A 21,318-nucleotide genomic window follows, 5' to 3' on the forward strand; every position below is an offset into this window, starting at 1 on the left:
AATTTATGAGGTTATTGAACGCAACACACGCCGCTGTTATGTTGGTTTGATTTTTTTTTTTATGACAAGTTTGTAAAACTCGTGAATTCCGGTTCCAAATGGTGTTTATTATAGATTATAAAGCCCTTTTATTGTTGACAACGTTTATAACATGTCATGTATAAATGTATATAATATAAATGTCATTTTACTTGTTTTATTTACATGACCTTGTTAACTTGTTTTTCATTTTAATTTTGTATATATTTTATAATAGAAAAATAATGAACATTTATGTTAATATTTTTATCAGCCTGAATGTAAAATCTTTTACAAAATTATATTAAAAAGTTTTTTTGTACAATCATTTTTTAAACAATATATTTTTGTTGGTTCTGCTGTGAAAGTATATCACTGCCAACAGAATATTGAATTTTAACGTAAATGGATGCTACATTTTTTTGTTCAAACTTTTTTTGTATGTATTAAATGTATGAGAATACTCTAATTGAATAATTCCTATATTGGTTTAACTTGTTGTTTTTTTTATTGAATAATTAATCATATTTAACTTGGTAAGTATATTAAAAACATAAAAAATAATAATTTAAATGAAATAAATTCCCAAAACAAAATGAAACATTGAGTTTGATATTCTAATTCCAGTAATAACTAAAATATGCATCTTTTTATACTAAATAATTTTGAATTCATAGTCTTTTAATTTCGATTTAAAGTGTTAGTGGCAATATTTGATTTAAAGACCTACAGAAAAAAAAGTATATTGAATTTAAAATAGTTTTTTCTTTATCTATGTGTAAACAAAATCATTCATTTTGAAAAACCTTTTGTTGATTCAATTATTAAACAAAAAAAAATGAACCTTTAAATATAGATTTATTAAATTAAATTATTACAAAAACAATGCCTTAAAAACTACCATTTCATCAATAATCTAAGTTTCAAAACTTGAAATGTAAAATTGAATCATTCAATTCTCTGATGCCACTAAAATACTTCCATACTCTGCTTCTTCTTCTCTCTAACTTTTCTCATGACTTTTTATTGCCAGCACTGGAATCTAAAGAACTTTCTATTCCCTCTTGTGTTCACACACACAACTAACTTTCCCTTTTTCACACGCAGACTCATAAATAAATGCAAAGTCAGATGACAAGTGGTTCGGGCCTGTAAGCAACCGTATCATATGGAGTGGCAGCTGAGGATGTGAGGCTAATCTGACAGGTGCAGGCTGGGAGAGTGACAGCATGGGAGGGAGGGGGGAGGGGCGGGGGTCACCGTTACAATCCCGGGCGATGGAGGGGGGATTAATGCTGGGCTCATTCACCAGCAGACATGCTCAGTTAGTCCACATTAACGTGGTTCTTGTTTACGATGTTGACAGACCGCCAGCAGCAAATGGCATCGCCATCGATTGCATTGTGGGGAGCGACGTTAGACGTGCTGCCTTCACTGACCACGTTTCTTCATGGTAATTTAGCATTGCGGCGCGGGGGAAGCTAATGTCTTCTGTGGCTGCTGATCATGAATTATTCAAAATCAACATTGTAGCAGTGCCAGAGCCGCCACCTTCCCCGAGCACACCCCCGTAATCGTCATGTGACCATCCCACTCCTGACGCCACTGGTCAAACCTCCTACTTTAGGATTCACGAACGAGCAGTTTATGAGCAGTTCATTTTATTTATTAGATTATACTAAAATACTACATTGATTAACGCGTTTTTTTTTTCTTCGGTAATATGTTTATTTACCATAAATAACGTTTAATATAACAACATTTTAAGAGATAATTCATGCAAAAAATACAACTTTTGTCTTTTTCTCTGTCACTGCCACTCTTGCTTGTTTTGATTGTATTCACATTGCCTTCCAGAGGTCAAAGATCATGTTAAAAAAAACAACAACATTATTATTATGTATCTTTCAGTCATTACTAGACTCTTGTATTTTCGTTTTAGGACTTTTATCCTCTGCTTTTGCCATTTTTGTGAGTATGTTTTGCCCCTCAAAAAGATTTAAGTGAATATACAAATAATATTTTTGATTATTCAGATTAAAAAGCTATATTAAAATGCAATAAAACAACAATTTTAGCGTATTTAGCTTGATTTAATACTTGATTTTAAACTTTTGTGTGCTTTATTTTGGCCTGATGGTCCCTCACAACAGCCACTATAAAATGTGGCCCCTGAGGAAATGTAATACCCCCCCCCCCTCCACTGATCTAGCATGACGTTTTTTTGTGTCTGAAAAAATGTGGGTTGTGTGTGCGAGTTCCACAATGCTACTCCCGCCTGCAATGGCAACAGTTTAATATAAAAATAAAGGTAAAGTAGAGCTGCTTGGCTGAGGTCTGCGCTCCCTGTTTGTGGTTCTAGAAACTTTTGAAATGATTCAGAAAATTGTAAATAATAAATACTCATAAATCCAGAACGTAAGTTGGTAACCAGTCACTTCTTCTTCTCCAGTACTTGTGACGACGTGTCGGGTCAGGAGCTGCCAGGGAGTATTTATGGAGGGTGACTCCGGATCAGCGTGATCATGTGTGCGGCTCACTTGTTGACCAATATAGTCTTACAGTGTGGCGGCGGCGGCGGCTAACTTTGGACCCGTCCGGACAGTTGTTGTCGAGAGCTCGTGTCTCCCTGCAGGAAGCTCTGACTCACCTTAAAGATTATAGTACTCTCAGTAGTCCACGGTCCACGTTTTATAGCCTTGCTATTGTCTCTCCGTGGCTTCCTCCGTCGTCTGTTGCCGCAGTCGTCCTCCCATCGCAAAGCTCTTCGGCAGGATGCGAGCGTCCCAAATTACAGGATGTGTTCACTATGACAGGATGCATCTGTCTCCAGTGGAAGGAAGACGGTTACATTTTCCAATTTCTAAGGAGTGACCATCACAGGTGGAGGATGTTGGTCCGACGCCATGTCGCCATCAAACCCCTGATTTAGTTTTCAGCACTTTATTACCACTTGGTCCATATGAAACATCAAAGTCAAAGCCATGAAAATAATGGTTGAGCAATAAAAAAAGCCCCCCAACACACACACCCTCTGGGGGTGTAAAGATTCTTTTTTTCCAGGTCAGCTGATCCGTGTCTCATTCACAGTGGAGGAGAAAGAAAGTGGGTTAAGCCAGGACAACTAATCAAACTACGATCTCTAGTATTTCACTCTTGATTTTCTTTAAAGATAACCATAAATAAATAACCATATATTACATCTAAATATGTTTTTTGTTCAAAGCATCACCATGTTTTTCACCTCTGAGACCATGGTTCTCGTTTAGATAAGTGCGTGAAGGGGAAGATTGGACCTTCGTCTGCCATGAAAAGTTTGATTGTTACAGTTTCACAAGGAGCTACTTCATGACATTGTACGTTCAAGGATTTTAGTTTTTGAGTGCACTTCGTTGAAGTATCCATCCATCTCCAAAAATTGATAGAGCCTGGAAGCTTATGTATAAACTCTCTGTGTACTTACTGAACTCGAAATGATTTTTTTCATACTCAAAACCAAGGACTTTTATACCAGGACGTTTCCAAAACATTAAAGTACAAGACAGAGAAAAATACTTTTTGTGGCCAAAAACAAACAGTGACTTTTTGGACTAGAAACAAAGACCTTTAGGAATTCTAGGGTTACCATTTAAAACCCTAGTTCTACTTCTAGGACCAGAAATGGAGACTCTTTCAAGAAACATCTTAAGACGTTTTTATTTGGCTTTTCATGGATTTTCTGGAACTCCTGTTGTGTTATCAGTTTTATCTTGCCCTTTAAAGTATATACTTTATTGAATATTGTTTTGATTGTTTAAGCGCTTTGTGACCCTGGTCTGGAAAAGCGCTATACAAATAAAAATGACTGACTTACTTACTTACATTTAGGGTTGAAATGATTTCCAGATTTAGACAAATACTGCATTTAAGAGCAACTCAAAGACTTCAAGAGTTGATCTTAGGGTTTGATATCGTGGTCACGTCTACCAAGGACTTCATAGACCAGTTGATTCAATTAGTTATAGGTCAAGGCAAGCTAAAAACTCAAGGGGGTTTTGAGGTTTAAATCTTAATGAGACGAAATCTTGGACCCAAACCTTTTGGGTATGCAACATTTTAAAGCCTTTAAGAAGGACTGAGGTCCTTAAGAAGGTTGTGGGAAGCGACCTTCAGACCAGGAGTGGTGTTTTGTTACATGAGATAAAGAGGGTTGGCCGACTTCCATGGTAGTATTAGTACACGAGGGTCCGTGGTCAGGAGCGTTGTGTAGTACACGGTACTACGAAGTCTGCCGTGCCGTCCCCACGACAAATCCTCGGACTTAAGTAGCCGATGTAACGCTGATAAGTGTTGATATGTTTCCTCAGCAGAGCCAAGCGAGTGGCTCTGATGGATAAACAGGATTAAAGAAGCTAATCTGCGCCGAAAGATCTGTTCGACGTCGAGTTCTACCATTTTTTCACTCTTAATGGATGAAACTTTCTCGATTTATTTCATCTCAGTTTTCAGAGCCTTGTGAGGTGTCGTCACTCAAACCATCTGTTCCACGGCGGCGGTGGTACGTCCAGGTAATGCTGAGCAGGATCATCCCGGACTCATCCGTCCCGCTCAGTTCTGGACCGCGACCCTAGCCGATGGATATTAAAGGTCACTCTGGGGCGTAAACCCGTCAAGTAAATCCAATGATTCGTTCAAGATGGATCGTATCTGAAGGTGACCAGAGCAAAGCCCCCCTCGCACGTCTTTTTTTCCCAGACACGCTCTTATCTGAACCCTTCAGAACCGACCCCGATGGGCCCAGACTCGCTTGTTTTTCATTCAGCGACTGATCTGTGAGTGTCTCCTGGTTCTCAATGGGTCCAAACAGGATTTAACCCAGAAAGGTCGGGGTGAGGTCAGTGGAATAAAGGCAGCGCCGAGGATTTACCTCCCTCCTTCATCTCCGCTCGTGGCTCTGTTGTTTGACGGCCACTTTTTTCCAGCCCCTCCCCCCACCTCCAGGTTCTGGTTCTGGTCAGGGGTGATAAGGATGATGTCAGCGGAAGACTTAAAAGTCCAATTCAGGAAGTCTTTTATGGTGGTCGTTCTTTAAGCCGGAGACACAACTCTTTTTCAAAAAGACACGTCGTCGGTTTCACATTTTTTTGACAGGAATCTAGATCTTCCACAATACACCGAATTACTCAGCACTTTGAAATCCTTTAATTTTCCCAAGAATCAACTGTGTGGAATGTTGGTACGTTACTAAGCCGTGCTGTTACTCACGAGCCCTGCACTATGGTTTATATCACAGAGCTGCAGTCCGGCTAAATGCACATTATAATCCTTTGTGCTTTATGTATAAAAATAGACCTTTAATGCAGTTATAATCCGGTTGGAGTTATAGTGTAAAAATCAGGTATGATGGTGTAGGGGAGACCGTCAGGGCAAATCCTATGCTGTGTCTCAAATCACACAATTTTGAACTTAATATTTTGAGTGCACAAGTGCGTCCCAATGAGCAGCGTGTGAAAATGTAGTGCGCAATGAGCACTCAAAAATTGAGTGTGGATCGATGGACACTTTCAACCTTTCACGGCCGCCATCTTAGTGACCTAGATGACGCTAAGTGGAAGCTACGTCACTGACTTCGGAGCAGATACCGATATAAATGTCTCAAGAAAACACTAGTTTTACCACAAAACCACACAACAACGGTAATAAAACAATGAAACAAAACTTTAGAACTTGTTTTGATTCGCGGGAAATGGCTGCCAAGGGCTGACGATAGGGTTGTGACGGCCGGTTGCGATCAACGTTAAAAAGTAGTAGAAGAAGAAGCTGTCGAGTCATTTCCTGTAAGTGTGTAGCGGCAGAGTTTGATTTGAGACAGTACTACCCTGTCGAAATCACAAGTAAGTGCACTGTCTTACAGTTTACTGTAAAGCAGTGCACTTAGAGAAGTGCACAATTTGAGAGACGGCACACTGCAGGGATGTTGTCTTGGACCCTCTGTGTTTACCCAGATGGGCAAGAGGATGTTGCAATACTACATTAAATTCAATTACTACTACTGTCATTTTGTATCTGACATTGTAGATAAAACTGCATCTGCGACGCTGTTTCCTGCACCTTTAAATCCACAAATGATCGGCCTGAACGTGTCCCTCTCAACTTCCCTGTACGTCTCAAACTTCTATTTTGAAGTTGTTGTTCTGCAAAGTTACGTAAAAAAAACTCCAGCGCTTGTTGTTCTTCCCTGTCACTTGGTCCTGGTTCTGGCCTCCCGAGGTCCCCGCATTAGCACCCGCTCCCTTGCGCAATAACCCGGCCAAGTGGAAGCTGCTTTGTTTGGGGCGACGTTTGAGTGTATTTAGCTAAATCTGACTCTAGAACAGCAGAAAGGGAAGATTGAGGCTGTCGATTTTTTTTTTGGGTATGAAGGGGATTACCAGGCACTATCACATCCAGGCGGGCACGGATAGCCCCCACGCTCATTACACTTTAGCTGCTCAGACGCTGGGCTAACCCCCCGCCTGGATTCAGACGCCGCACAGACAGATAATCCTTCCGAAAAAAAAGTCTGTCATTTGATGTCGCCCCCCCAGACCCACAAGACACAAACAGGCATGTACGGTAGATGGTCGCACAGTGGCGCAGTGTTCGGGGGGATTAAAGGTCACAGCGTGAGGTTTGTTTCTAGGTTTGATGAGAGGAAAGGATTAGTCCCTTTTTTTTAGGACAAGGTCCAGATGTGTCCACATATTGTTCTAAAAACTTTCTTCCACTGAGATTAATCCGACGAGACCCCGGACATCGGATGGGTTTTCTACAGAGAATTGGATGTTACGAAGTCAGGCCTATGTAGCGAAGCATGCAGCGAGAATTCTGACCCGCTCCAGTAGAAGAACTCACATTTCTCCGATCCTTAAAACTCTTCACTGGCTTCCAGTTTCTTTCAGGATCAACTTTAAAATTCTGGTTCTTACTTTCAGATCTATTCATGGTCAGACTCCTCCTTACATCAGTGATCTGATCCAGCCTTACACCCCAGCTCGGGCTCTGAGGTCTGTGGATCAGAATCTACTGATGGTTCCTCTGGAACTCCTGTTGTGTTATCAGTTTTATCTTGCCCTTTAAAGTAAATACTTTATTGAATATTGTTTTGATTGTTTAAGCGCTTTGTGACCCTGGTCTGGAAAAGCGCTATACAAATTACTTACTTAGTTACTTACTTACATACCCTGGTGATCAAAACCTTTAATTTTAGAACAACAATGAATCCTTACACCAAAACCTTTAAGACCAGGACCTTACCAAAACATTCAAGGACAAGGTTTTGAGGTTAAAAAACCAACCATGGACCTTCAGGAATGAAACTCCAGTTCTACTTTTAGGACCAGGGAAATGACATCTAAGACACATTTAAGATCTCACCAGTGCTGTGTCTCAAATCGCGTACTTCTCTTGGTATACTAGAAGTTAGTATGCATCAGGATAGTGTACATACTAACAAGTACGCAAATTCTCCACAGATCAAATCAAACACTGCCGCTACGCACTAACAGGAAATGACGCGACAGTTTCTTCTTCTACTACTATTTAACGATGGTTGTAATATTCGAAGAATAGTAGAAACAGCTGTTTGAACGCTATCACCACCTGCTGGCAGCACGTTTTGCACGTTTGGAAAAATATGAGAATCTAAATATTCACGAGATATTTAAGCTGGTATCAGCACCGAAAACGTCTCATCCTTCTACTGCTGCGGAAAATACAACTGTAAGTATATGAATATATATACAGTATATATATATATGACGTAACTTCCGTTTACAACGTCACTATGATGGCGGCCGTTTAGGGTGGTTAGTGTACATCGAACCATACTCAGTTTTGTGGGTGTTTTAGTACGCCAATTTAGTGTGCATTGCGCATACTAAGAATTGAGACGTGCTTACGCACTAAAAATACTAACTTTGAGTACGCTAGTATGCGATTTGAGACACAGCACAAACCAAAGACTTCAAGAGTTAATTTAAGGGTTTGATACGATCGCGGTAACGTTTACCGAGAAGATAAGGTATGGTTAAGACCCGTAGATACAATTGTTTTCAAATGTCAAAACCTAAGGGGTTTCTGAGGATAAAACCCTGTATGATAAAAACCCTGACCAAGATCCTTTAGTGTGGGCCACTTTTTTGAGGCCTTTTAGGAAGGGACTGAGGGTTGTGTTGAGCAAGACCCTTCAGTCCAGGAGGTGGATAAGTAGTTGTGTAACATGAGTTAAAGAGGTTGGCCGACACACCCAGAGATCAGTTGACCAGTAAGGTTCAGACTCTGGGACAGACTTCTGGGCTCTGAGACCGAGAGAAAAGCCCAGAGCGTCGACCCACACTGGTATTTAAAATCCATTACCATGAGTAAGACGCACATCATTGATAGAAGGCTGGAAAGTGAGGAGCTACTTTAGACAATGAGTGTTTCTCCTCTTAACGTAATGATCGCAATCGTTGTGGTTTCCATCCTCGGGCTAATGTACTTGAGTTCCGTCAATCCATACACGTCGATAGACCTCGTTCCCGAGCCAAGTCGTGAGACTTCGTGATTTCAAACCTCTGGATCTTCTGTTTTCACAGATTCCCCTCTATTTGCTCGGATTTATAATTGGAGATTTAATGAAGCCGGTGTGTGTGTCTGAGCATGCGAATGGATCTGAGAAGCTCCACTAATCTCCCGCCGGACGGCCTCGGTAAAAGAGGAACGGCCATTTTTCCTCGACGAGGAGCCATCTCCTAGGTGAGCGTCATGGCAACGGCGGGCTTTTTCAAGATCTGTCCTTTTCAAGCAGCCGATCAGAAGTGGCAGGTCAGTGTTCTCTTCTTCTCCTGGCCTTTACACCGCCTCCTCTTTTTTCCTCCGCTGCGTGTCATGGTCCTGGCCCGGTCCACCCCGGGAGGCTGGGACGGGACCACTGTGGGAAAATAAGTTGCCAGACGAGGCCGAGGACTGTGTGACTGTGGGGGGGAGAATCAAATGTTGTGAGGAAAGACAAAGAGCCTTTTTACACCACAAAAGTTTTTATTCAAATACATTGTTGTCGTTTCTAGCAGCTGTTTCTCCTACTGTGATGTACTTTTGATTAAATTAGATTAAGTATAGAAAAATGTATTACTGTTTATGAAGATTTCGAGGGAGGAATTTAGATACTTTTTTCTGTTAAATCTCAACCAAATCACTTTTTTTAAACAATACAATAAAAAGAGAGATTAGTGGCTATTATCTTAGTTATCTGGCATTTTTTTGGTGATAAACTGATGATGTGTGCTTATAAATATATGCTGAAATTAAGGAAATTATCAGAAAAAAAAGAATGAAACATATATATTTCACTTTTAAATTTAAATAATTAATTTAAACAGCTTTATTTGCCAAGTATACACACAATAAACATGGATTTTTTTGTGAATCTGCTTTTTTTCTGTACACAGATTGAAAAAAAAATCGACACACAATATACAGAAAATACTATCATTTATGTTTCATTATATTTATTTTTAACATTATATAAACCTTTTTTTGTTTTAGTTTTAGCATAAAACATTAAAGCATGTTTTTTATTAATAGAGTATAAAAGTAAACGTTTAAAAATCATATTAAAAAAATGTTTAGTAATAAAACTAAAAGAAAATGTTGGCTACACAAAAGTAAACACTGTAAATGTATTGTTTTCTTCCCCCTTAAAACTTTTTAAGCTACTTTTGTTTCACAATATTAGAACAATAAACAGTCTTTCACAAACACACTCGTTTGGTGGTTTATTACATTCATAAAAACGTGGATTAGTGTTGACAAACACAAACGTACAGCCGAGAGATCAGAACCGTTGCAAGCGAAATCATTTACTGCATCACATCTGGACCCCGAGGAGCGTGTTATGGCGCACCCTGGTGGTCTGAAGAGGAAATGCAACAGGATATTGAGATGAGGGTCGTCTAGCTCTTCATGTAGGTCTCGATCCAGCCGAGGTGTCGCGACACCTTCTGGAACACGTAGCCCTCGGAGCAGCCGAGTCCCGCCGGCTGGCTCAGCACCCCGGTCAGGAAGTAGACCCCGCGGTGCATGGTCAGCAGAGGGCTCCCGCTGGTCATGGTGCAGTCGGCGTTGGCGCGGGCCGCCGTGCAGCCCATCTTGTTGGTGATGACGTCGGGGTGGGTCTCCAGACACTGGCTCAGACCCCGGTACTCCAGGTGGTTGAACATCAGCGGCGTGTCGTCGCCGGTCTTCCAGCCGGTGACCACGGCGGTGGACGCCATCAGGAAGTTCTCGGCGAAGTCCCTCTCGGGCAGGCAGGCGGGCACCACCTCCCGCTTCAGCTGCATGCGGCCCTGGAGCTCCACCAGCGCCAGGTCGTAGTTCGGGCGTCCCTCCCTGTACCGCGGGTGGGTGTGGACCGCCTTCGTGTTCAGGGTCTGCTCGCCGTCGTCGAGGGTTCTCTTGCGTTTACCTGCTCGACGACAATCGAAAAACTCCTGAATATCGCGGCGTGTTTAAGGTCACGTGACTTTTGTACTCACCGACGATCACCTGGAAGGTCACGAACTTGTTGGCGCACTGAGCTGAAGTCAAGACCAGGTTCTCTTTCAGAATGACTCCGCTGCAGAACTCCTCTGACCCGTAACCTTTGAGCATGGCCTGACGACAGAGATTATAGTTCTTTATTAGGTATGAGTGTTTGAATAAGTGAGTTAATATTAGTAATAAAGTGACGTAAACATTGTATTTTTAAATACAGAGTTAAGGTAGGACAAGTCAAACTGCTTAAAAAATAAAATTCTAAATACAATTTAATTCGTAATAATTATACATTCAATTTGTAGTATTTTTTCATTCATATTTTTAATTGAACAATTGTATTTTATAAGGAAGGACAAGTCAAGCTACTTAAAAATATAAAATTCTAAATAAAACAAATGTAATAATTATGAATTCTATTAGTAGTATTTTCTTATTCCTTTTTTTAAATTGAACAAGTGTATTTTATAAGGAAGGACAAGTCAAGCTACTTAAAAAAAAAGGAAAATTCTAAATACAATTTAATTTATAATAATTATAAATTCAATTATTTGTATTTCTTATTCATATTTGTGTCATTCAAGTGTATTTTATAAGGACGGACGAGTCAAGCTACTTGTAAAATAGAGAATTCTAAATTAAATATCATTCCTTATAATTATAAAGTCAATTAGTAGTATCTAATAACAACAAAATTATCTATAATAAAACGTTGTTATTTGTATTTAAATTGTCTTTATATTTAAATAAAGATGGATATTTTATAGGGTAAGACAAGTCGAGCTACTTTAAAAAATAGAAAATACAATTATCCATAATTATAATGACAACAACATGATAATCAAATTAAATAAAAATGTATTCATATTTGAAAACAAACAATAGTCAAGCCAGTTAAAAATAGTTAATCCTCAAAAGAAATGTTGTAGCCATTATTTTTATATAACGACTAAAAGGTCGAGCTACTTAAACAATAGAAAATCTTAAACACAGTGTAATTAAATATAATAATTAATGGATTTTTTGGTATTTTTTATTCATGTTAATAAAGAGAGTCAATTTATAAGGTAGCCAAGTCAAGCTACTTAAATAATAGAAAAATCTAAATATAACAGAATTAATAATACATTAAATAAGTTGATTTTTTTTAAACCAAATGATAATAATAAAAATACTTGTTGTTTATTTTAAATAAAGAGATGTATCATAAGTTAAGACTCACCTGCCAAGGACACTCTGTGGACCTGCAAGGAACCCCTTGAAAGCCAGCGGCGGCGTTGGCGTTCTTCTTCTCCTCCATCTGACTCGCGCTGTTCGCCTTCCCACAAGGGTACGACGCTGCACATGATGACATCATCAGTATGAGACGTGGACACCATCGACCAAGCATCTCGGACCTGCAGGGGAGCACGTGATCCGGTCCTGGTCCAGCTTCCACCCGCGGGCGCACGAGCACTCCGGGTAGGTGTAGCCCGGCTTACAGAACTGAGTGCAGCCTTTGTCCTTCTCCAGCGTGCACAGCGTCGTGTCTGCTCACCGACGTCCAAAAACATTAAAACCTGGATCAAAAACGTTAGAACCCGCGTCTCACCGTTTTCACAGTAGACTCCCACGAAACCCGACTTGCAGACGCAGTCGTAGCCTCCCACGCTGTCGGAACACATGCCTCCGTTCTTGCAGGGCTGGTCCACGCACTGGTCTCCGTCTGAGCGGCACCGTGAAGAGTCACCATCGAGCATCTGAACACGCGTGTCACGAGCCACTTACCGATGTAGACCGACCAGAAGATGTCCTGCAAGACAAAAATGAGGGAAAAAAAGTGCACGAAGTTGTCAGTAATACGTTGAAATAACAAAATATTATAAACTATTCTAACAATAATATCCTGTAATCACGCCCCGCTTTGTTTATACAACGAGTCCGTGGGAGTTGGAGACTTCTGGGATTGATGACGTGCGGTGACAAACCTCCATGTTTGAACAATCACAGCAGAGTGGGCGTGGTTATGGTAAATGAGATTGAATCTCCAGAATAAGTGTTTTCAGTGGGCGGATACAATAGAGTCAACATCTATTTAAGACTTAAATAAACACTTAAAAATATTTATTGGTTTAATTTTGTTTATTTAAAGTGTTCACTTCGTTTTTATCCCAAGTATTTTAATTTTCATTATGTTTATTATAATTATTGATATTTTTTCCTCTATCGCTTTTATTTTAACTAAATTTTTGCATAACTTTAGTTGTATTTAATCATATAAATTGTCAGTTAAAAAGCTAAAAAAAAAAGGAATATTACTGTGGAAATCTATACTTAATGTATTATCAATAAAGATATTCTTAAATAAATAATATTATAGATGGATGTAATAGTTGTAGATGTAGGAGAACAAAGAGTCAAACGTTGGAATCTCACCGTACGATACGTGTCCTTGAAGACCTTCCTGGCCTCCTCGTATGTGCAGATCTTCTCCATGCAAACCTTCTCCAGGTTGGACGTGTCGCTCCTCTTGTGGCGGGAAATCACCGTGTTCGCCTGATCCTTCGCCAGGAACACTGCAGGTAAATATGTCATATTAATCCATTACTTTGGTTTCCTGTTCAAGTTTCACCAGGATAGAGTTAACCATAGCTTTTTATCTCCAAGGATGAAATAATCAAGCTTCCATCTTGACATGTTCTTGACTGATGTCTCACCTGTGTTTGGTTCCTGAGCGTCCACCACCAGCAGCAGAGCCAGAACAGCGGCGCACAAGGGTGAAGAGGTCATGGTGACACAGCAGAGGAGCCTCGATCTGGGTCAAAGGTCAACGTGTGCTTCAAGAAATAATGTCACGACGAGCAGGTTTGATGGAAGTAGTTCAGTGTCGTCGGAATATTGACTGCTTGAATATAACACTCATTTTAGTAAAGCATTTCATTTATGTATATATATATTTTTTTTAATTATTGAAATCAATTGTTTTTATTAATAATGAATAATTTAATAGTGATTTGATTTGAATAATTTTTTAACACAAAGTTTGATAATCGAATAATTATGAATCCAATAATAGAAGGTTTTTTAGTGGAAAAAAATTGAAAATGTATATATTTATTTTAGGCAACATGCGATCTATGATGTAAACCATAATGAATGTTACATTTATTATTAAAATGTAACTATTAATAATAATTTTAAGTTTAATAATAACAAGCCCACTAGTAATACAGTGACATAAACATTGTATTTTTTAAATACAGAGTTAAAATAAATTTTAATATAAAAAAAAGGACATTTTTGAAAATTAATGTTCGTGATTCTTTAATGTTTTAACTTTTAGTAAAATTATTTTTTATAAAAAACGAATTTATCCGTTCATACACATATCATATAAATTATTGAATTAGTATTTTTTTTAACTAAGAAATGTCAATCTTTCAATATACAAATTATTAAATTAAGGTAAGGTAAGGTAAGGTAAGGTAAGGTAAAACTTTATTGATCCCTCAGGAGGTCTCCTTTGGGAAATTGTTTTTTACCAATAGCCAGCAATTTTTCATAAACAATAAAAAATAATACATAAAAATTTCGATTATTCAATAAAAACAAATGTAGCCTTTTAATATAATAATTATTGAATTAAATTAATATTATTTTAAAAATGTCGACCTTTCAATACATATATACATGATTGAACTGCATTATTTAAAAAATCACAAATAAATGCTTGAAAAATTCTATCCATTAAATATTCTGATATAATTCCATAACAATCACAGACGCCATCTTTGAAAAACCGTGAGAATCAAATGAATCTTTAAAAACCATGTAGCTCGTTGATAATAACGTGTGCTGTGTTTATTCGCTTAAAAATAGTTATTATAACGTTATTATTGAACCATTGTCATACGTCATCCCGCCGGGCCAGTCCCGGACCTCTGCCGTGCTAACGCCTTTTGTTTACGTCTTAGCACCGAACTGTATTTCTGTGCAACAAAAACACGTTTAAATCAACATTTATATCTAGATTTTTAGGTAGAAATGACGCACAAATGGACGCGCTCGGTCAATAATAGCTGCGGGTGATGATGCTCCTGAACGCACCACGCTCACAACAAACGTCGTTTTTTTTTTTTTTTTAAATAAATGTCAGATTCACAGTTTAATATCCGGGTCTTAAAGGCTCACCAGCTCCAGAGAACTCGTCCAAGTCTCGGTCGATCCTGGATCACAACACGGAGTCTTTGGGCCAGAAGACGAAGAAGAAGATGATGAAGATGATGATGATGATGATGGTCGTTAACAGCTGACCACATCCCAACATGCATGCGATAGCAAGAGGTGACCAGAAGGGAGCGGTAGAGGGGAACAAGTCCTCCGACAAGTACGTTTCTATAAACATCCTTTAAATTATTATTCAGACATAATAAAATACACTTATATTTTAAAAACTTTTGGTTTGCTTTTGTGGAATTTGAGAGTTTAAAAAAAATTACCTTACAATTAACTTTCAAAAACGCGTTGTTAAAAATATGTTTATTTGTGTGTAAAGAATGTATAGTTTGTTGCGTAACTGTCTGTAAAGAATGTGGCGTTCGTTGCGTACAGTCTAAATAAAACTTTTTTTTAAAAAAGAAAAAGAAAAAGGAGTGAAAAAAGAAAAAGAGTGGCCAGTACGGGGATCGAACCCGCGACCTTGGCGTTATTAGCACCACGCTCTAACCAACTGAGCTAACCGGCCATGTGTTGCATGCAAACATTCAACGTTATATAAGATTTAAACTTATAAGAAAAATGATTTCCTCCTTTTCTTTATTTAACACTTATATGTTCCGGCTGATATATTCGCGTTAACTGAACCGGAACTGCGACTTACTGACTTATTCTAACATATTTCATTTTCCTGTTGATATTTGACAGGTTGGGTTTTTAATTGTGTATTATTGTTGTTTTATTTATATCATTTTTTCTTGATATGCACACGATTTGATTTTGTTGTTTTTTTACTTGGTATTTTGTGTTTATTATTATTATTATTAATAGTTTAATCACTATGACAATGGAGGCTACTTGAAATGTACATATTTTTCTGCGAGATGAATAAATGATATTGCATTAAATTAAACGATACACAATCAAAAAACCTTTATTGTCATGTGTTGTTTTGGTATCTCTACAGAATAAAAGAATGAAATAAGATAACACACAAAATAATCAATTTAACTTTATTGATCCCTCAGGATTTTGAAGTAGCTTGACTCATGAAACGTATCTCTGCTAGCAAAGATGCTAGCGTTGTAATTTACTAAGATTAGCGTCTAAACTCTGTAACTATCCCAAAAGAGCTGAGCCAAAAGGGAACACAATCCTTGTAGGATGTTCCTCAATCATCTGTGAGAGACTCATTGCAGAACTAATAAGAAGGAAGTGAGCGAATTTATTCACTCACTCTCTTTCCACCGCCAAAGTTTCGTCTGTTTTCGGGAGATAATGGACCACACTCGTGGTTCCGTCCAGACTAGTTCCGAGGAGACACCGGTCCTGGTCCGGAGAGAGACCCGGGCGGAGTAGATTTCCGCCTGTACTTGCAGACGACATTCCCGCTAAGACGTGTAAATGATTGTGGTAATTTCCCCGGTGACCGCCTGCACGTGTTGTGGCGAGGAAGGAATACGCAGGACGAATATATTTTCATCCCTTCTTCTCTCCCACGTTATGTTTTATTCACTGCACCTGTCCGTCTCATATAGTCTCTGGTCTTCTCATTATTCTTCTCATGTCACCTCGCTGACCCATTCCTTCTACGATCCTAAGCTCCACAAACATCTCTCCACGCCAGGCATCCATAATTAATAGCGCCTGATTCTCGACGAGCTTCTGATGGATATTACACTCCACCAAATCCCCGGGACTCTCCGTGGGATGTACTTTCAATTATTTTCTCCTCCACACGTCCTTCGTTTGTTTGCTCGTTCCTCGTCGCGTGGATTAGTTACTTGGTAATGAGCGACTGATCCACGTCAACATGGCTCCATCTATAGAATGTTTGTTTTGGCACGTAGACGAGCTTTCGATGTTGCTTGTTATGTTTACGACAAAAAAAAAGTCTTGTAGAGCTACTTTAAAATAGAACAATTCAATTCTATATAAACAAAAAGGAGCTGCCTCACCTGCAGTTAATAAAACTCTGCAGCAAGAAGTCTGACCCGCTCTAGTAGAAGAACTCACATTTTTCCCCGATCCTTATCTTGTCTTCACCTGTCTTGTGTTCTCCTGCTGATTAGTTATTGTCTTCACCTGGTCTTGTGTTCTCCTGCTGATTGTTATTGTCTTCACCTGGTCTTGTGTTCTCCTGCTGATTAGTTATTGTCTTCACCTGGTCTTGTTCTCCTGCTGATTGTTATTGTCTTCACCTGGTCTTGTGTTCTCCTGCTGATTAGTTATTGTCTTCACCTGGTCTTGTGTTCTCCTGCTGATTAATTATTGTCTTCACCTGGTCTTGTGTTCTCCTGCTGATTAGTTATTGTCTTCACCTGGTCTTGTGTTCTCCTGCTGATTAGTTATTATCTTCACCTGTCTTGTGTTCTCCTGCTGATTGTTATTGTCTTCACCTGTCTTGTGTTCTCCTGCTGATTAGTTATTGTCTTCACCTGGTCTTGTGTTCTCCTGCTGATTGTTATTGTCTTCACCTGGTCTTGTGTTCTCCTGCTGATTGTTATTATCTTCACCTGGTCTTGTGTTCTCCTGCTGATTGTTATTGTCTTCACCTGTCTTGTGTTCTCCTGCTGATTAGTTATTGTCTTCACCTGGTCTTGTGTTCTCCTGCTGATTGTTATTGTCTTCACCTGGTCTTGTGTTCTCCTGCTGATTGTTATTATCTTCACCTGGTCTTGTGTTCTCCTGCTGATTGTTATTGTCTTCACCTGGTCTTGTGTTCTCCTGCTGATTGTTATTATCTTCACCTGGTCTTGTGTTCTCCTGCTGATTGTTATTGTCTCCACCTGGTCTTGTGTTCTTCTGCTGATTGTTATTGTCTCCACCTGGTCTTGTGTTCTCCTGCTGATTGTTATTGTCTCCACCTGGTCTTGTGTTCTCCTGCTGATTAGTTATTGTCTTCACCTGGTCTTGTGTTCTCCTGCTGATTAGTTATTGTCTTCACCTGGTCTTGTGTTCTCCTGCTGATTAGTTATTATCTTCACCTGTCTTGTGTTCTCCTGCTGATTAGTTATTGTCTTCACCTGGTCTTGTGTTCTCCTGCTGATTGTTATTGTCTTCACCTGGTCTTGTGTTCTCCTGCTGATTAGTTATTGTCTTCACCTGGTCTTGTGTTCTCCTGCTGATTAATTATTGTCTTCACCTGGTCTTGTGTTCTCCTGCTGATTAGTTATTGTCTTCACCTGGTCTTGTGTTCTCCTGCTGATTGTTATTGTCTCCACCTGGTCTTGTGTTCTCCTGCTGATTGTTATTGTCTCCACCTGGTCTTGTGTTCTCCTGCTGATTGTTATTGTCTCCACCTGGTCTTGTGTTCTTCTGCTGATTGTTATTGTCTCCACCTGGTCTTGTGTTCTCCTGCTGATTGTTATTGTCTCCACCTGGTCTTGTGTTCTCCTGCTGATTAGTTATTGTCTTCACCTGTCTTGTGTTCTCCTGCTGATTAGTTATTGTCTTCACCTGGTCTTGTGTTCTCCTGCTGATTAGTTATTGTCTTCACCTGGTCTTGTGTTCTCCTGCTGATTAGTTATTATCTTCACCTGTCTTGTGTTCTCCTGCTGATTAGTTATTGTCTTCACCTGGTCTTGTGTTCTCCTGCTGATTAGTTATTGTCTTCACCTGGTCTTGTGTTCTCCTGCTGATTAATTATTGTCTTCACCTGGTCTTGTGTTCTCCTGCTGATTAGTTATTATCTTCACCTGGTCTTGTGTTCTCCTGCTGATTAGTTATTGTCTTCACCTGGTCTTGTGTTCTCCTGCTGATTAATTATTGTCTTCACCTGGTCTTGTGTTCTCCTGCTGATTAATTATTGTCTTCACCTGGTCTTGTGTTCTCCTGCTGATTAATTATTATCTTCACCTGGTCTTGTGTTCTCCTGCTGATTAGTTATTGTCTTCACCTGGTCTTGTGTTCTCCTGCTGATTAGTTATTGTCTTCACCTGGTCTTGTGTTCTCCTGCTGATTAGTTATTATCTTCACCTGTCTTGTGTTCTCCTGCTGATTAGTTATTGTCTTCACCTGTCTTGTGTTCTTCTGCTCCACAGCTGCCACTGATTGCTGGCAGCATCTTATTCTGCTCACTCTCCCTCAGTCTTTGTCAGTTCGTCACACTCTCTGTCCCGTGTTTGTCTAGTTCGTGTTTCACGTTATAAATTCCCGATTCAAGTTTGTTTTTCCTTCCTGGTTTTGACCCTGGTATGTTTTCTCGTCTTTCTGCCTGGTTGTGCCCTTGACCTGTTGTTTGGATATCTTACCTGTTTGCTGTATATTCCTGTACTAACTGTGACGATCCTCTCCTGCTCCTAATAAAACTGTCAAGTTTTGACGAACAGACACTTTCTGCTCCTGGGTTTCTTTCCGCACCTTCACATATTGTTAGAATCACTGAGAACACAGAAGATAAAGTTTTAGGAGCAGATGAAGCAGCTTGGTTAGCATTAGCATTTAGCAATAGCAATGATAAAGATGTTATCATGTTAATAACGATCTAGTTATTGTTAGAATCAGTAAGAACATATAAGATAAAGTAGAAGGACCAGATGAAGCAGCCTTGTTTGCATTATCATTAGCATTAGCATTAGCATTAGTATTAGCAATGATAAAGATGTTATTACGTTAATAACAATCTGGTTATTGTTAGAATCAGTAAGAACATAGAAGATAAAGTAGAAGGACGAGATGAAGTATCCATGTTAGCAGCAGGTTAGCATAAACATTAGCATCAGCATTTAGCATTAGCAATGACAAAAATGTTATCCTACGATATATTTCTTTCAGTTGTAGTTAAAGTTCTGCAATGACATGAAAAAATCGTTCCAAAGCTTAGGAGCAACAGTCTGGAAGGATTTCTCTCCTCTGGAAGTTCAGGAACCATCAGTAGATTCTGATCCACAGACCTCAGAGCCCGAGCTGGGGTGTAAGGCTGGATCAGAATCTACTGATGGAAGGTCTGACCATGAATAGATCTGAAAGCAAGAACCAGAATTTTAAATTGATCCTGAAAGAAACTGACAGCCAGTGAAGAGTTTTAAGGATCGGAGAAATGTGAGTTCTTCTACTAGAGCAGAAATAATAACATAATATAATATAATAACAACAACAACAGCCAACATAATAATTGTACAATAAAATAAAAAATGTGTTGTTTTTTGATAAAGATACATTTTATAAGGAAGTAAATCTACTTAAAAATAGAGAATCCAAATAATAATAAATATAACAACAACAAAAACATTATATTAATAAAAAAAATCGAACTAAAATGTAATTATAAATAATAAAAATACATTCGATATGATGTATTGTAAGTATTTCTTCCATATTCAAATATTTTAAATAAAGACACATTTTATGAGGAAGAACAAGTATTTTAAGTGCCTCTTAACGGTAATAAATATTGAATTTCTTATGCAACACTCATAAGTCTAGGGTTAGTCGAGGTTATTAGTCGTGTTACCAACACTAAAGCTACTAGGACGGAGGGAAGGAGACGGAGGAGAAATGGCAACAAGTGAGAGATGGAGCGACTCGAAGAGAAAGTGAAGAGGACGGCAATTGACCTCTCCGGGCGCTATAGAGAGAAGTATCTCGACCGAAACATGACACAGCGACTCAGGAATGTAATGGGTTTGAACCTGTGCAGGAGACACGTGTGTTACACCTGCAACAATAACACACGAGGAAACGACTGACCTCATAACATACATCACGGCAGGAAGTAATGAGGTCAAACGGTGGCGTAATGAAACGATACGTAACTGGCGACACCTCACAAACACCAGCTGCCCCACTTCGTCTGAAAGTGGCCTCGCACTCGTGTGCCCTACATGCGATCTGTGAACACGCGCACGACGACACAATCACGCCTTTATCAGCGCCAGAAGATTGTGTGTCATTGAGTTTGTGTGACAAGGACCAATGATGATTTGGTGTTAAGTAGTGGCCGAGCGACCCCTGGGGGGGTCTTTTCCCGAGACACGCAGCCACGCTTGAAGGATCGCCTTTTCTTGGTCCCTCCATTTTTTTTCCACGATCAATTCACGTCAGCGCGCCCCATATTTTATTTAGCGCTTAATCGCGGCGCTCCCCTTGCTCCGGCGCCCCCTGCAGCTCATCGGGGCCACGTGCGGGCAGAACAAAAGCGACTTCACCTCCACTGCCCTTTCCGGGAAAACTGTCAATCAATTCCCCAAAAAGCGGTCTCAAGATGCTATTATACCTTCAGAGGCTCATTTAGAGCCCGAGCTAGGATGACTCATGAGGTCTTTGTCTCCCGCCCCGACCACCTCTCAAGAACTTCTCCTGCCCTTGGGGTCCTTGTCTCGGTCACATGCACCTGCCTGTGAATCACCGGCTGAGTCAGACGGCGGGGCATCTTGTTTCTGGCGCACAAGAGCCACAAGAGTAGACGTGCGGCTGACAGCGAGTGCCTCGTGGCCCTCCTGAAAACCTGGACTCTGGTGTCACTCACAAGGGGGGGGCTATTGACAGTTTAACACCTAAACCGGGACCAAAAAAAAAGGTCCAAAGAAGGGTTGTACATACGGGTTCATTTGGACACAAAAAGAGTCGATA

The 21,318-nt window shown here is 39.7% G+C and overlaps 2 protein-coding genes and 1 non-coding gene across 4 annotated transcripts in view; 1 reads left to right on the forward strand and 2 right to left on the reverse strand.

The window, feature by feature from the left end:
* Positions 1 to 9,777, forward strand: part of iqck (IQ motif containing K) — a 40,898-nt gene extending 31,121 nt beyond the window's left edge. Inside the window, exon 11 of the mRNA XM_087809564.1 lies at positions 8,616 to 9,777. The gene's annotated coding sequence lies outside the window, so the exon portion shown is untranslated. The remainder of the gene's footprint in view (positions 1 to 8,615) is intronic.
* Positions 9,778 to 9,781: 4 nt separating this feature from the next.
* proza (protein Z, vitamin K-dependent plasma glycoprotein a) lies at positions 9,782 to 14,852 on the reverse strand. Of its 2 annotated transcripts, none has more exons than XM_087809558.1 (9): positions 14,722 to 14,852; positions 13,248 to 13,345; positions 12,967 to 13,106; positions 12,319 to 12,343; positions 12,143 to 12,256; positions 11,949 to 12,080; positions 11,774 to 11,889; positions 10,554 to 10,671; positions 9,782 to 10,483 (listed from the first exon to the last, which is right to left on the reverse strand). In XM_087809558.1, exons 2-9 carry the CDS (start codon positions 13,318 to 13,320, stop codon positions 9,972 to 9,974), a joined length of 1,230 nt encoding a protein of 409 aa, XP_087665684.1. In that variant the 5' UTR covers positions 13,321 to 13,345; positions 14,722 to 14,852; the 3' UTR covers positions 9,782 to 9,971. The 2 variants fall into 2 exon arrangements, with proteins under 2 accessions (XP_087665684.1, XP_087665685.1); XM_087809559.1 differs by having other exon boundaries at positions 13,248 to 13,367; positions 14,722 to 14,821.
* Positions 14,853 to 15,200: 348 nt separating this feature from the next.
* Positions 15,201 to 15,274, reverse strand: trnai-aau (transfer RNA isoleucine (anticodon AAU)). The gene has a single exon. It is a non-coding gene; the product is annotated as a tRNA-Ile (tRNA).
* Between the last annotated feature and the right edge of the window lie 6,044 nt (positions 15,275 to 21,318).

Source organism: Callionymus lyra, chromosome 15 (genome assembly GCF_982586985.1).
Source record: "Callionymus lyra chromosome 15, fCalLyr1.hap1.1, whole genome shotgun sequence".
Taxonomy (NCBI): domain Eukaryota; kingdom Metazoa; phylum Chordata; class Actinopteri; order Syngnathiformes; family Callionymidae; genus Callionymus; species Callionymus lyra.

Excerpts from the sequence above, each read along its gene's own strand:
- proza (XM_087809558.1), bottom strand. The coding sequence starts at position 13,320 with ATGACCTCTTCACCCTTGTGCGCCGCTGTTCTGGCTCTGCTGCTGGTG. Across the intron at positions 12,344-12,966 it reads TCAAGGACACGTATCGTACG|GACATCTTCTGGTCGGTCTA; the intron begins GTGAGATTCCAA and ends TTTGTCTTGCAG. Across the intron at positions 10,484-10,553 it reads GACCTTCCAGGTGATCGTCG|GTAAACGCAAGAGAACCCTC; the intron begins GTGAGTACAAAA and ends GTCGTCGAGCAG.